The sequence below is a fragment of the Cnephaeus nilssonii genome, assembly GCF_951640355.1.
Source record: "Cnephaeus nilssonii genome assembly, chromosome: 9".
NCBI lineage: Eukaryota > Metazoa > Chordata > Mammalia > Chiroptera > Vespertilionidae > Cnephaeus > Cnephaeus nilssonii.
In genome coordinates this window covers 72,653,600-72,670,732 of record NC_137080.1, presented here as the reverse complement: position 1 = coordinate 72,670,732, position 17,133 = coordinate 72,653,600, and the positions used below count along the sequence as shown (strand labels likewise).

Genomic DNA, 17,133 nt, shown 5'->3' with positions numbered 1-17,133 from the left:
AACACACACACACACAAAAAAAAACACCCTCTGTTTATTTTCCTGAGGCTTCTATAATCAAACTCACTTTAATAAAAGTTCTGAAAATAAACCAGTTAATTGATACCATTTACAGCAGCACTGTGATCGTTCCATATGGCTTTTTGGTAATACCAGCTGCCTCATTATAAGCTGTCAGTGCAAAACCTCTTGATTAAAAACCCAAACATCCCATAGGTAAAACAATATTGCTTCCATGCCTTCAAAATCTACATTTTCTGTTGCAGAATTATAAGACTCTGTTTGTGTGAAGGTCACTGTGTGCAAAACATGTTGATTCCAAGCAAATGTTTGAGGGAGATTCACTTAGTAGATGTCAGTAGCTGGCCTGTTTGAGAACTGTTTTCCTCAGTGTTTTTAGGGAGCAGTGTTTTATACTGTAGTGCACTTTTTTTCCTTTCAGCATACTCCATGTGTAATGACAACATTAAGCCTTGGGCAGATTAATCTGACTTTTAATAGAAAACAATGTCTTTAGAAATAGACCTCTTTAGGTGTGGGAGTTTTTTTGGGTACTTATTTTCCAAACAGCTAAGCATAATGTTTTTCCAACCATATAAATCTCTACAGATATCTTGTTAAAATCTATCACATATTTTCCTACCATTTCAAACAGGATATACCAAATACAATTAAGATTTTTAATAATAACTCAGGGTCATTGTTACGAATATCAATTAGAATCCTGGGCTAGAAGCCACCATCATCTCTCACTTGGACCACTGCAGTAGCTTCCTAACTCATTTCCCAGCATCTAGCACACATACATCATTCCTGTTCTTTCTCCTCCACACAGCTGCTAGAGTGATCTTTACGTAGAGGAATCTGATCATTTCTGTACCCTGCTTTTTAAAAATCTTAAGAGGCTTCCTGATGGCCTTTAAGATGAAATCCAAACTTTATAATGTAGCCTATAGAGTCCTCCACCCCACCCCCTTCTTCTAGACTTCAATTACACTGCTCTTGTTTCAGATCCTTTAAAATTATTTGGAAATTCCAAGCTAATATTGCAGAATGAAAATGCATTATAGAATTTCCTCTCTCAGTTACCTAAAAAATGCACAAAACATAATAAAAAATTATCAGCCACAAAGAAAAAAACATCACAGATAGCAGCCAAACAAGAAAAAAGGCAAGGAAAGACACACTAGGTTCACAGCAGGCAAAATTGCGAAAACTCTCACTATTTCCAAATCCAGAATGAAACAGAGTATTTTTGTTTTGTTTTCAATGAGGAGTAAAGGAAACATCTATTGACTCATAATAAGTGAAATTGTGGTAACTTCTTTTATTCCTTTTTCTAATGTGATTTAGGTTAAAATCTGTTTTCATTCTGTTTGGTTTATGCTCCTCACCTTCCATCCCAAAAAGTCTGTTTATTTTCCTGAGCAAGATGAAAGGATATTGAATGTCAACCATACATAATAGGTCCTCACGTAATGTTGTCAATAGGTTCTGTGACTTTAAGCAAAACACCCTATAAATTTAAGTGAAACCAATTTTACCACAGTCTACTTATAAACAAGAGTTAGGTTCCTATGGATCTCATCAATGTTATAATGAAATGACTTGAGGACTGCTATACACTTCAGCCAAAAATAAAAGTCAAAGAAACACTCAAAAGACAAAAGAACCCATCCTAGACGAAAATACAATGCAGTAAACAGAAGGAAACGCTTCATAATTTTATTATGCTATCAAGCAACTTCAGTAAAATGAATTCATTAAGAAAATGAGTTAAGAAAGGGCAATTGTAGACCTAAGAGAGAAAATTGAAAAACATAACATTACACAGAAACATGGTACAGGTCCTCATTTCAAGACCCTTGGCACTGTTTTAATTGGTTAATAAGGATATTAATGAAAATTGAGATTCAGAAAAAATAAGTGCATTCCTTAAACATCATATTTTAAAGTATTAAAATGTCATTTACTTGCTAATCTTTTGATGTAAGGTCAAGGCTTTTGTTGAGTATAGTTTTGGGATTAGAATTCAATTTCATTTTTTTTCATAAATGATTCCCAAAATACATCTTCGCCAAGTTTTAGTTTGGGTTTCTTTAAAGCGGAAAAGGAAATTAAAGATACATGCAAAGCAACATAATGTTTTTCCCTAGCTTTTGGGAATTCAACTTTTTTTAGGTGGCTTGCCTTTCTTGAGTCTTTGTAAACATTTAAATTAGAATTCATAGAATGAACAACACTTTATTTTTACATTCATTTTTCTTGGGTTCTCCTCATTGCAATTCTATGACATAGCCATTGTTATTATCTCCATTTCATTGATAAGGAAACAGGCTTATAAAGATTACCATTTTTTCTTTTTGCCCACACTGAAGTCTAATAATTCAGTTTAATCCAGAGGGTCATCTTCTCTAGACAGGTATTGAAAATTTTAACAACTGAAGCAAAATGTATACTAAATCTCCAATATCTAATTACAGTACATAGTACTAGATTCTTTTTGCATGAAATAACACCATGTTTTTATCATCTTTATAGCCAAGTTTAGAAGTCATATTTATGATAAGATTGTACATTTATTTGACCTTGCATAAAACCTCTTAAAACAAATTTAGAGCCACTAAGTGATGTGAAAAAACCTGAATTCTAGCTCAGCCGGTGTGGTTCAGTGGTTGAGCATTGACCTATGAACCAGGAGGTCACAGTTTGATTCCCGGTCAGAGCATAGCAGGTTGTGGGCTCAATACCCATTAAGGGGCATGCCAGAGGCAGCCGATCAATATTCTCTCTCATCATTGATGTTTCTATCTCTCTCCCTCTCCCTTCCTCTCTGAAATCAATAATATATATATATATATGTATATGTGTGTGTGTGTGTGTGTGTGTGTGTGTGTGTATATATATATATATATATATATATATATATATATATATATATATATATATGTCTTTTTTTAAAAAAAGTCCTGAATTCTAATTCAGACAAAACCAATTACTAGTTCTGTGGTTTTGCATAAACCATGTAATCACTTTAGGCCTCAGATCCTAGTTTGTACATGGAAGAAGTTCAACTTAAAGGAACCCCCAAGGGCTTTCCAGTCTAATCTTATATAATAAAAGGCTAATACTAGTATGCAAATCAACTGAATGGCGGAAGGACTGGTTGCTATGATGGGCACTGACCACCAGGGGGAAGACGCTCAACACAGGAGCTGCCCCCTGGTGGTCAGTGTGCTTCCATAGGGGGAGTGCTGTTCAGCCAGAAGCCGGGCTCTCGGCTGGCGAGCGCAGCTGCGGTGGTGGAAGCCTCTCCTGCCTCTGCTGCAGAACTAAGGATGTCTGACTGTGAGAGGGCGCAGGCTAGGCTGAGGGACCACCCTGAGTGCACGAATCTCGTGCATCGGGCCTCTAGTGTAATCTATATAAAACATAAAACCTTCTGATTGAAATGTGCTAGGCAATAGACTTATAAAATGAAATACTTTGTACAATGCAAACTTTTTATTCACAAATTACTTCATTGTTAATAAAAAACCATAGATGTATCTAAAACAATCAGGAAATATTTTGAAATTAAGCAGCAAAGTAGCAGATAAAAATTGTTCTTAGTGATCTGGGCAATAACTTTTAAGTTAGTCTATATCAATCTGTTAACTATCAATCTGTTATACACAAAAGTTACAATAAAATTATTGGCACAACATGTATAACAATTGACTAAAAAGAATCAGAGAATCCTGGGGTACTGAAGTATTACAAGACCTTGTTTCTACTTATTGACCCACCTGTTAAGAGGGTTCATTCTGGATCGTGACAGCAAGTCCTTTAACCCCCTGCTAACCCACTTTAATCTACCATAAGATCACACATAGCTCTAATCACATCATGTCCCTTCTTAAGGATTTTAAATGACTCCCTGTTGCCTACAGAATTAGGTCTGGACTACTTAGCCTGGTTTTCAAGGCTCTCCAAGGTCTGGCCCCAGCCTGTCTTTCCAGCCTCATTTGCCATTACTCCCTTTTATATGCCTTCACACCAGGCCACCTGAACTACTTCCTTTCCTGGGATGTCGCCTCTTTACCTTGCTCATGTGGTCCTGCTGCTTGTATTGCCCTTGACTTCATTTCAGCTTTTTACTTTCTCCATCTTTCCAGACTCAACTCATACACCACTTCCTTTCCAAAGCCTTCCTTGATCTCCCCAGCCAGAATTTCTCTCTCATGTGGAGTATAATAGGCCTTCATCTGTGACCCCTATCACTTCATTCTTGGTAGAGGTTTTCAAGTATATGACTTACTAGGCTGGAAATTTCTTTAGAGTTAGTCTTAGTCAAATACATTTCTTTCTTTTTTTCCTGAGATACATTCTTATATGCCGAAAACTACTCCTAGCTCATAACATGCCCTTATACATGTTAACTCTTCAATCAATATGTCAAATGCATGACTGGCATACACTGGTTAGTTCTGGGCCCGACATACTAAATATTTATTAGACATCTACTGTATACAAATCACTTCAGTATGAAGAGTGAGACATAAAAAGGTTGATAAATATAAGATAGATGACCAAAAGAAGTATAATTTCTCAGTTTATAAAAAATATGAAATGAAAATACCCTTTAACCAACAAAAATCAGCAAAATAACTTGAGCAAAATGGTATTCTTTTTGTTGTCAACTCCAACTGCAGAAGGCAGGAAGGGCAGGGATTTGAATTAGGCTGTTACGAGTGATCAGCTCAGTCTGATCCACTGGTTAAACGTGAAGAAAGTCAATCATGCAGGAGGTTCACACTCAGGAGAAAATTCATTGTACGTGTGATCTTGCTCTTATGGCACCCCCCAATATCAAGCACTAAGAGTTAGTAAATGTTTGGAAGTTTTAGAATGAATACAATATAAAAATATTGACCTCAGCACAAGAACAAGGCAGCTGCGCACACTGGTTATGAGCATGGACTCTGCTGATTGATATCCCATCTCCAGCCCTGCCACTGTGTGTTGTTGGGCAAGTTCCTTAATCTCTCCCTTTCACAGATGCCTCATCTGAAGAACTAGGAAAATATTGATAACCTACCTTCAGAGGGCTCCTGTGGAAGTTAACTCTGTGTGTGTGTGTGTGTGTGTGTGTGTGTGTGTGTGTGTATTTATGCCACTTAGAACAATGTCTGGCATCATAATAGTCATTAAATAATTATTAGCTACTATTAAGGAATATATTTTGTTCACCATTAGTAAATTTTAGAATAAAAATGTAGGGAAAGTAGTGTTTACTGAATCTTCAAATAAAGTATTGATACCCTTTCAAAGGCTCACTGAGTAGATCTTTAGTAGACACAGAGTAATGGGTAATTTGAAATGATATTCACAATTTAATCTCAAGTTGAGCGATAGTATTTTGAGAAAAGAAATAGTATAAAACAATGAACCTGGTCATGTTTGTATTAAGCCACAATGATATTATGAAAAGATTTTCTATACAAAGAAAGAGCAGAGAAAGGCCAAGATTGGAATGAAGAAAATAACATTAAATTAGGTTGCTTTTTCAGAGTTTGTATTATACTAAATGGGATAACCTATGCCAGATTTATAAATAAGCTCTAACATATGAGTGGTATTGGGGACCAGTGTCTGTTTGTACTCATTTCCTCTGATTCTGGAATGTTTAAAGACCATTCTTCCTTTTTTAACAACAAATACCTATTGACTGACAGTGTGCCAGGCATTTTGCTTGGAACTGCCTTTCAGCCACCCAAGATGTTGAGTAGGAGTTGGATACGGAACTGGATGGATAGGGAGCTGGAGCCAAGTGTTGGCTGTAAGTGTAAATGCAGGAGTCATTCGTGTTGAGGTAGTGGTTGAAGCTGCCTCTGAATGAAATGTAAGTAGCAGATTGAATGTTATGAATGAGAACTGCTAGGATCCATGTTTCAGGTATTAAATAGATTTTGAATGATATCTGGGACAGTGTGTGAAGCCCTTATATTTTAGCTACGTATTAATGTGATATACATTCACTTCCCTGTACAGGTGGATGATTGTGGCTTTTCATTGAATCATCCTAATCAATTCTTTGTCGAGAGCCAAAGGATTCTAAATGGTGGTAAAGACATGAAGAAGGAACCCATCCAACCAGAGACTCCTCAGCCCAAACCAAGTGTCCAGAAAACCAAGGATGCCTCCTCTGCTCTGGCCTCTCTCAATTCCTCTCTGGAAATGGATATGGAGGGACTGGAAGATTACTTCAGTGATTGATTCTTAGGCAGTTCGTGACCCTTTTTCCTCACTAGCTTTCATATCCTACATTTCTTTTTTAACCTTTTTGTTTAACTTTTCCCTCCACCCACCCTACTCCAATCCATCTATGTCTCAAGCAGGTTTGCAGGTAAAAATAAAGACCTCCACCATATTTTGCTTTAACAACAGGGAAGAGAAAGAATTCTTAAAATCTAACACTTTAATGGTGTGATGTAAGTCCTGTTTTAGGAGATAAAAGGTATTTGTAGACTGGTTACAGTCCCTTAGAAACAATACAACCAAAAACAACTTATTTTAACCCTTATTGTAATTTTGAGCTAACTCTTTTTTTGATTTTTGTTAATAAATATCAATGTGTACATGAGCGTGTCTGTGTATAATTGCGAGTCATATTATGTCATAACAGATTAGACATTGCCTTCATTCTTAAAGTGGTATTTTGGAATATCCAACACGATCAATAACCAATGAAGATTTTAAACTGTTTTTCTTGAATTGGCCATTTGTGGTAATTCTACACCAGCATGGAGAACTTTTGTCCCATGAGTGCAGCAAACTCTACTGAAATGAATTGTGATTCAGGATTTAAGAGAACCAGACTTTGTAGTTAGCTATATAATTAACAAATAGAAGTGTTCTGTTATGTAAAATGATGGTAACTCCTCATTTCCCATTCATTCTGGGGCTGGGTTCAGGAAGAACAGACAATTATTAAAACAAGAGGTTGTAAGGAAAGTCTGAAGTGTTTCTTCATTGCACCCTCCAACTTCCACACCTTATTGCTTTTGTGGATGCTATGAGCTGCCAAATAGGTTTAGTAAATTTATTAAGCTCAGTAATGACTATTCTGCCAGCACTGGGGTTGAGATCACAGACATACTAGAGTCATGACCTGCTCTCTGCCCGCCTGTGGGAAGCAGGCCCTGCACTTTATGCAGAGCAGTGCCTTGTGGGAGGCCCTTAATTAACACATTTCCTCCCTGTGGTCTCTGCTCACCCAGAGGATGTGGCTCTAAGAAGGGAGACCCAGGTTGAAATGTACCACTTCCTCACCTAATGCCTTGGATTATGTAAAAATATGTCTATTTCAGTCCTTTTTTCCTGGTGAAGAGGGGTACTTTCCTTTTATCTTCTTGAATTAGATACTAACTACATGGAAAAGAGAACACTACTCAAAAAACTGGACTGTGAGAAGCACATTTTAAATCCCGTGGAAAATGGCAGCAATATGAAAAGGATTGAAAAAGGATCAGATGTCGGAACCTAAGCATGTCAGCTGATCAGGTTTGTATTTTAAGCTGCTGAGCAAAGATGTCTTGGAATAGTCTGTAATGTATAATTTAATGAGATACCATCTGAACCTTTACTTGTCTTTGTGAATTATTATTACCTAGTTCAGAAAACAGTATTATTCCATTACAAATTACCCCTATAAATTCCTCCCTTCGGAAACCATCTGCTATTCTTTTTATCATTTATAGTTCTCAACAGGAATCTGATGATTGCCTACCACTTTATCCATGAACTGCAAAATTGGGAGTCTTTTTTGTTTTGTTTTTTAAATGTTAACAAGAAGTGCCGCACAGGGCTGTTTTAACCACAGATTTAAGTTAGCTTCAGAAAGCCGGGCACAGAATCTATGTAGGTCTCTGTTGTATTAAAAAGAGGGGAAATATTAGAAGCAGTCTCGCTGCTGTAGTTCAATGGGAAATCTTATGACAGGATATTTCATATCTGGCAACATTTTGCAAGGCTATCTTTTTCCACTGCCTCGTGTTCACCTTCTTTATGAAGCCTGCGCTCCCACCCACAAAAGGACACAGCCATTAACAGCACAGTATGTGTGTGTTAGCCGCCTCATTTTATACTGGCAGTCCCAAGAATTTACCATCCTACTTGAATGTTTTATATGTTTCTAGTCCAAAACAACACTAGTTTAAATATTGGTTGTATTACAAGTTAAATTTCTTTGTAATAAGGCTTGATCTCCCATCATGTATTATACAGAAGAATATATAAATATATTGTGAAGTCTGGAGATTAGAGGAGTTAGAGGTTTATAGAAGACGACAGAAATTAATGTCTTTCTGGTGTTTTCTGGAGTTGGAAAAGGCAATTTATTTTTCATGCTTCACAGGTCTTGACAATTTTGATTTGTTTTCTTTGAAAACAGATCTGTTTGAATCAGATGATGTAGGGAGAACCAAAAAGGAAAAATCAAAAGCCAGCAGCCTCTTTTCAAAACAGGAACCAATGAAAAAGAATATGAGTCTTCCAGGTCTTTTAACTTCTAGTTGGTTATGACCTCTTCAAGGAGGAGAGGCTGTGTGATTATCAGAGACCAAAGAAGAAACAGCCGAGGAAAGAGACTAGGTTGGAAATGTGTAGCTGGCTGAAACAATGACATTGTTAGTAAAGATCTTATCATATTTCTTTCATGTTGTTTCTCCATAATGTTTCTTACTCTGCCTATAGAGTATGCAACTCTTAATTGCAATGTGCATAAAAGATCACCAGGAAGATTTTAAGTAAACTTTTTTAGGGCTGCTTATAATACTATAGAGTCATAAAAGTGAACAGTTACAGATTTTGAATGAGAGGGAGCAAAATAAAGCAATGGGAAGGATCTTTAATTCATATCGAATTTTAATAAGCTGAGGGATTTCTTCTCTCTCTAAAAGCATTCAGAATGTTTTTGCTTGTTACACTTGGCTGTCTTACTGATACTCAGGGTCTTTGCAGGCAAACTTCTGTAATGCCTTGCAAAGAAGAAAAAAACTTCTGGAATTTAAGCTTGAAAGGCAAAATGAGGCAGCTCTCAAGTTCTGGTTTGGTTAGAGTCTACTGTTTGCAAATTTAATCAAGGTCTTCCACAGGCATCAGCTTGACATTAAATTTAAGTGCCCATTAAAGTGAAAGTTTGACAGCAGTTCTGAATGCGATGCTCTGTCTGAGGACATCTTTACAGCTGGAAGGGAGAAAAGCTGAGAAGCCTCAAACCACTGTGGTAATTAGATCCATTTGTTAACTCCTTTCCCAGTGTTGGCAAAGGGAGGAAGAGAGATGGTTGACAGAGAGGCAGGAACTGGAGAGGCAGTCAGTCCAGGGCTCCCTATAGAAACTGTGGGCAGGGTCCTGTGTCGCAAAGAAAAATGGCAAAGGTCCCCTCTGACAAATGAGTACGATGGAGAAATTATCCGAAGAACTCTTTTTGGTTTGTCTTTCAGTGCACAGGCAGATCTGCAGCGTGTGAGTACTGTTTGGTAGCCAGGCCCTTTGGAAGGTGCACCGCATGGTTAGGGAGTGGGCCTTCCAGAGCCATGGTTGGCCCGAAGAGTCAGTGTTTCCCTCAAGGGGATCTAACTTACATCCAGGCAATCGCTTATTTACCCCAAGCACCTGGCCTTCTTTCCAGTCCTGAGTTCCTTTTTGACAGGTAGCTGTTGCTCAAGTCTAAGACTTCTCGCCATAATTGGCATTGTAAGCAATTAGCTTTGTGACTCTATGGGAATCTTGTCACCTGGTAGGAAATGATTTTCCCACTTCATCTGACCTTCCTGCCAAAAGTGATAGTATTTCCTGTTATTGGATTTGCTTTCTATCCCATAAAGCTCTTTCTGTTCATTGCTTCATGACATTTTATTTTCTCCAAGAATTATCACTGGTGAACCTAATCAAAAGCTAAAGAATATCTCTGTACATAAGGCTTCTGCATTTCCCCTGAGCCTTCAATTGCAGTACTGTTTCTGAACATTGATGACAAGGTAGTGAAACAACACTGCTAATAAATGCATGATGGATTTTCCAATTCAGCCCTGCGTTTTGAGATATTCATTCACCCTAATAGAACTGTGAGGGTTTTTGATTTTGTTTAGTTTTACACTGAAAGCGTAGAGAGAAAATAAATTCAGCAAATGATACATTTAATTTAAGGTTGTGTAATAAGAAAACTAACCATCTCATGCAAATTTTCCTAATTCCCCCTCCCCACACCCCCTCCCCATGCACACTTTTTTCTTTTTACTTATAGCTTGCACTTGGGTCATAGAAGATATCAAGATCATTACTGACTAAAAGGACGTAGTGCTCCTCTTCTCTCGTCCCTTTCATTGCTGAGAATTAGAATGGTGATTTAATAATCCTCTATACCCTTAACTCTTGGTTCCCTCTCGAGTTCCTGCCTGGTGCTCTTCTCTTTTTTTTTTTTTTTTTCTTTCCAATTTTTTTTTATTAAGGTATTACATGTGTACATATCTTGCCATTGCCCCCCCCCACCCCACTCCCATATATGCCCCCACCCCCCAGAGTTTTGCGTCCATTGGTTATGCTTATATGCATGCATACAAGTCCTTTGATTGATTTCTTATCTCCCCCATCTCTCCCTAACCTTCCCCCTGTAATTTGACAGTCTGTTTGATGCTTTACTGTCTCTGTATCTATCTTTTTGTTCAATTTTATAATGTTCTTTATTATCCATAAATGAGTGAGATCATGTGGTATTTTTCTTTCATTGACTGACTTATTTCACTTAACATAATGTTCTCCAATTCCTCCCAGGTTGCTGCAAATGATGAGAATTCCTTCTTTTTATGGCAGCATAGTATTCCATTGTGTAGATGTACCACAGTTTTCTGATCCAGTCATCTGCTGACGGGCACCTAGGCTGTTTCCAAATCTTAGCTATGGTGAATTGTGCTGCTATGAACATAGGGGTGCATATATCCTTTCTGATTGGTGTTTCTAGTTTCTTCGGATATATTCCCAGGAGTGGGATTACTGGGTCAAATGGGAGTTCCATTTTCAGTTTTTTGAGGAAACTCCATACTGTTCTCCACAGTGGCTGCACCAATCTGCATTCCCACCAGCAGTGCACGAGGGTTCCTTTTTCTCCGCATCCTCGCCAACACTTGTCGTTTGTTGATTTGTTGATGATAGCCATTCTGACAGGTGTAAGATGGTACCGCATTGTTGTTTTGATTTGCATCTCTCGGATAATTAGTGACGTTGAGCATGTTTTCATGTGTCTCTTGGCCTTCCTTCTGTCTTCTTTTGAAAAGATTCTATTTATGTCTGTTGCCCATTTTTTTATTGGATCATTTATCTTCCTTTTATTAAGTTGCATAAGCTGCCTGTAGACTCTTGGTTCCCTCTCAAGTTCCTGCCTGGTGCTCTTCTCACTCCAAGAGTCTCCCTGGGTGATCTCATTCACTCCCATGGTATTACTTCCCATCTATATGCAAGTAATTCCCAAATCTGTATCTCCAATTCTCTCTGAAAACAAAAGACCCATTCATCCAACTGCTTCTTGGGCCTTTCTGTTCAGATGTCCCACCAGTATCTCAAATGTGTCCAAAATCAAACCTGTTCTCTTTTTCCCCATGAGTTTTTCATTGTAGATACTCGACCATTCTCTCACTTTCCATCTTCTTGACACATCCAACTCCAATGGATTGTTTTAATACCAGTATGCTAGACCTGTGGATTCCAACAGGGGGCAGTTTTGCCCACAGGAGACATCTGGTAATGTCTGGAGAGGTTTTTGGTTGTCAGGACTGTAAGGCGGCCTGTTACTGCCATCGAATGGGTAGAGGCCAAGGATGCTGCTAAACAGCCTACAATGCAGAGGACAACCCCTTACAACAGAAATATCCAGCCTGAAATGTCATTAGTGCCGAGGTTGAGAAATCCTAAATGGTTTCCTCTCCTCTCGGTCTCACTTGTACTGCATTGGCTTCCTCTCACCACAGTGACCTTTTAACGTATTATCCTGGTCTCCATTTGCCTTCCCTTTGCCCATTTCCATATCCTCCTTCAAAATGCAACCTGAGTACTTTTCTCCCTGAAAGTGTTCATCTTCTTAAACACAGCTCTCCCTTACAGTCTAACTTTCCACGATTTCATGTATGACGCCCTCTAGGACCTGACCCCAGCCGACCTCTCTAGTCCCATCTATTGCCAGTCACCCTCCATTCTCTGATCCAGCCCTGTGATTTAGCCATTCCGAACAAGCTTGCCCAGCACATTCACTATGCTCCTGTCTCTCATCCTTGTTATGTTTCCTGCCTGGAATATCCTCCCATTCCCCTTCCTACTGACTACTGTTTCTCCTCTAAGGCCCACATTAGTTACACATTCTTTCAGTCTTCTCTGATAAGCCTAGTATAGGTTTATTGTCCCTTTGAGGCCATCTAAGATTTCTAACACAATACTTATGTTTATAACCATCTATTTACTTACGTTCCCTTTGAGTTGGACTATAAAGTCCTTAAGGGCAGGAGCTATGTCACTTTCCTATTTGAATCCTTAATAATTAGCATTGTCTCTAGTTTTTAGCAATGACGCACAAAATCTTGGGCACTCAGGAAATGTGTGTAGAGTGGATGGTTACTTATTTATCCCACAGGAGTCTCAAATTCAGAGTTTCCAAAACCTACAAATAAGCGGTAGAATGGACTTGGGGCCCCAGATTGGGGCTGCATTACATTGTAATGTACCCATGGGCAAGTTTCTTAATTTCCCTGTGCTTAATTTGCTTCACCTATGAAATGAAGATAATAATTGCATTCATTTCAAGGGTTATTCTATTAGAATACAATATTCCATTAGAATAGTGCTATTATATCTACAGCCCTTAGAAATCGTCTGACTCACGGTAACACTTAGTAAACCTTAGATGTTGCTATTTGATAATCAACCCTATAAAAAAATGTTACATATGGGCATCCATTCTGAAGAATTCTTCTTACCTAGAGTGATCCTGTTATGTACACTATACTGTGGTAGGTTGGCGGGGGTTTAGGGGAGCTATCAATCAAACAAGGTTTCAGTAAAAGGAACTAATGTCAGTAGATTCACCCGGTGACTGTCTCACCTAGATGCTTTTGTAACCAGGCAGTACAGATGGAGGAAATGCAAACTGGGAGACTGGAGGGTTTCCTATACCTGGCACACTGTGGTATGAAAAGTTGCTGAAATGGTATCACAGAATACTGACTACTTGTCCTTTGAAAGGAAAGACCTGAGGCAACCTGAGCTTAGTACACAGAAAGCATCCTAAGATGTCCTCTGTTGAGATTGTGATATCTCAGTGGACTTATGTACGATTCCCAATGACAGTGATGCCTGTGTGCTACCTAGTCTCCAAGCACTTCAAAAGGACTTCATGCAGATCAAATCAGGTTTTACTACGGCACCTCTGGAAGTGGATAATAATCATCTGCATTTTCCCTAAAAGATAAAGTGACACACAAAGAGGTGAAATCCCCTGAGCTGGGTCACAAACTCCCTGATGATACCAGGCACTGGAACTCTGGCTTACACACGTCTCCATTGTTGGTTTTCATACCAAGTTGCCTTAGGACCTGCTCGATGACTGAGCGGCCCAAACTGCACTTCCCAACTAGACTAACTCTTTTCTATCGTCTTTGACAAGTTAATGAACCATCTTGCTTCCATTTTTATTATCTGTAAAATTGAGATTAAATGAGATAACTTGTCCAAAGCTTTGTTCATGCTCTGACACATGATAAGCTTTAAACAACTGTTAGCTCTTATTATATGGAAGTTCTATTAAATTTTGTTTAAAGAAAAGGTATGCCCAAAATAAAAATTGGACACTGCAATAGAATGTTTCTCATATTAAAGGATAATTGTATTTTAATTTTGCTTTACAGAATAAAAATTCCCATAGATTTTTAAATAAAAGCAAACTACAGACTCAAATTATAAGAAGTTTTTTTCTATCAAGATTTATCCTAAAGTAGAGCCAGAACTGGAAGCAAAATCATGGAAAAATTGATATGCCTTGTATTGTCCATAAGCTTCTCAAGAATAGTTCACAAATTGTCTTCATGCTTTGGTCAGAGTACTACACTTTTATTTCTTTGTCTATTCCATGGCATCTTCCCTATCATATAGAGCAATCCCCCTCCCTAGACCACAACAACTTATCTCCTGTAAAACATAATCTGGGTTGTTAGTCATAGAGATTTAAAGAAGCTTTGGGAAAACCAAGATGGCGGCATAGGCAAACACCAGTACTTGCCACCTCCCACAACCACATCAAAATTACAACTAAAATACAAAACAGCTATCAGTCAGAACCACTTGAAAGGTGGCTAAATGGAAGTCCTACAACTAGAGAAGTAAAGAAGAAAGCACACCGAGACTGGTAGGAGGGACGGAGGCACAGAATGGGTTGATCCGACAACCATGTGTACTGTTTTTTTAATCAAGAGGGATATCTTGGCTACAGAGTTGTCTCCCCCCCCTCGGCCCCCCCATGAGGAGCAAGGGGTCCCAGACCCCCAGCCCAGGATTCCAGAGCTGGGAAGAGAAGTCCCCATAACTTCGGGCTGTTAAAAACCAGCGGGGATTATGGCTGAGTGACACAGAGGCTGCTGGAGACCCAGGTGTTCCTCTTAAAGGGCTGGCACACAAATTTACTCAGACTTGATCTCCATTGCTGCGTGGCTTTAGGGGATCCAGACACATACAGGAAGGAACTGGATTGTCTGGTGTCTTGGCAGGAACTTAGGTTGGCTTTCTCCCAGATGGGGGGTCCTCACAGGGGTCATTGTTCCTATGCTGGGACCTCCCCTATAGCAGAGCTGACTGGAAGCCATATCTGTGTTTTCATCAGCTTGGCTCACACTGTTTGCTCTGCCCTGGTGATTCCCTGAGACCCTGCCCCATCCAATTTGCAGCCCTACCCAAGCTGTTTGAAGCTGCTTTTCCATATGAATGGCCTGTTCTGGTTCAGGCTTCAGACTTTGCTCAAATCTCTCAAACAAGCAGCATCTGGCATAAGCATGCCCCAAACCTACCAATAAAAGGCCCAAGACCTGGAGCTAGCACCAACCTGCCTTGCTTCACATCTGGGCCTGCTGTGGGCACTTCACAAGGCCAATAGAAGTAGCAGCCATCTGCAGACCTCTCTGTAGCTCCTGCTAGGTGGCTCCAGGCAGTGGCTGACTTTGCACCTCCTTGGAGGCCCCAGAGTCAGTGCACCCAGTGCACATCTTCAGACCAGACCATATTACAGCTCTACACATCCACAAGTGATTCACTCAAGGGGCAGACTCTGAGCACCAAAGCCCACTGAAGCAAGTCCTGCTCCACAAGGGTGTCTCCTGCACAGCAGCTCTCCCACTGTTATCACAGCTGGTCCTCACAGCCAATTGGCCTGGAGGTCATTTCCTCCCAGTGACACCAAATACAGCAATCAAGGCTCAACTACAAGACTGTGCATGCAGGTGCACTCATGTGACTGGGGATGCTGAGCCACTGGGCCCTACAGGACACCTACTACACAAGGCCACTTTACCAATTCTAGGAGACAGAGCAGCTCTGCGTAATACAAACACAGGAAGCAGCTAAAATGTGGCAACAAAGAAACAGGTCACAAATGAAAGAAATGGAAGCAAGAAAACTACTGGATACAGACTTTAAAACCATGGTCATAAAGTTACTCGGGGATCTTAATGAGAGCTTCAAAGGACTCAAAGAGTACTTTAAGGGACTTAGTGAGAATGTCAAAGACATGAAAAAGGATCAGTCAGAAACTAAGCATACAGTAACTGAAACAGGGATTCAACGGTAGAGCATATAATTCCAAGAATCAAATCAATGATTTGGATGAGGAAGCAAAAAACACCCAATCAGAAGAGCAAACAGAAAAAAGAATCCAAAAATATGAAGAGAGTGTAAGGAGCCTCTGGGACAACTTTAAGTGTACCAACATTTGCATTATGGTTATGCCAGAAGGAGAAGAAAGAGAGCAAGATATTGAAAACCTATTTGAAGAAATAATGACAGAAAACTCCCCCTACCTGGTGAAAGAAATAGACTTACAAATCCAGGAAGCGCAAAGAGTCCAAAACAAGAGGACCCAAAGAGGCCCACACCAAGACACTCATAATTAAAATGCCATGGTTAAAGACAGCAAGAGAAAAGCAGTTTGGTACTTATAAGGGAGCGCCCATAGGACTGTATGGCACTGATTTCTCAAAGAAACTTTCCAGGCCAAAAGGGAGTGGCAAGAAATATTCAAAGTGATGAATAGCAAGGACCTACAACTTAGCTACCCAGCAAAGCTATCATTTAGAATTGAAGGTCAGATAAAGAGTTTCACAGATAAGAAAAAGCTAAAGGAGTTCATCACCACCAAATAGTACTATATGACATGTTTAAGGGTATTCTTTATGAAGAGGAGGAGGAAGAGGAGGGCGAGGAGGAGGAGGAAGAAGAAGAAAACCGAACATTAAAATAGCAATAAATACATGTCTATCAATAATTGAATCTATAAATCAAAATAAATGAGCAAGAAATCTAATGAACAAAATCAACTGGTGAATAAAATAGAATCAGAGGCATGGAAACATGGAACAGACTGACAAATCTCTGAGGGAAGGGGGGAGGGGGAGAGAAGAGATTAGCCAAAGATCTTACATGTATATATGCATTACCTATGGACACAGACAATAGGGTGGTGAAGGCCTGGGGCAGAAACCAGGTGGAGGGGAACAATGGGGACACCTGTAATACCCTCAACAATAAATATTTTAAAATAAATAAATAATTCATGGCTCGAAGAAGAAATTAAAAAAAGAAGCTTTGGATTTTTCTCATTTGGTGTCCCATCCAGGCCTCTGAGCTATTATGGCTGTTGCCACTGTCAATAGTTAATAGTAGCTAGAAGTTAATCCTATATAATAAAAACCTAATATGCTAAGTGTCTGGTCATCTGGTTGGCCATTCAACCAATCAAAGCATAATATCATAATGATATGCTAAGGCTGCTCAACCGCTCGCTATGATGTGCACTGACCACCAGGGGGCAGATGCTCCGACCAGTAGGTTAGCTTGCTGCTG

The 17,133-nt window shown here is 39.3% G+C and overlaps 1 protein-coding gene across 1 annotated transcript in view; it reads left to right on the top strand.

Annotated features, from left to right (window-relative positions):
* PRIM2 (DNA primase subunit 2) overlaps positions 1-6,620 on the top strand; it is a 288,462-nt gene extending 281,842 nt beyond the window's left edge. Inside the window, exon 14 of the mRNA XM_079780542.1 lies at positions 6,034-6,620. Coding sequence (XP_079636668.1) covers positions 6,034-6,258 — 225 coding nt within the window. The 3' untranslated portion in view covers positions 6,259-6,620. The remainder of the gene's footprint in view (positions 1-6,033) is intronic.
* Positions 6,621-17,133: the final 10,513 nt, after the last annotated feature.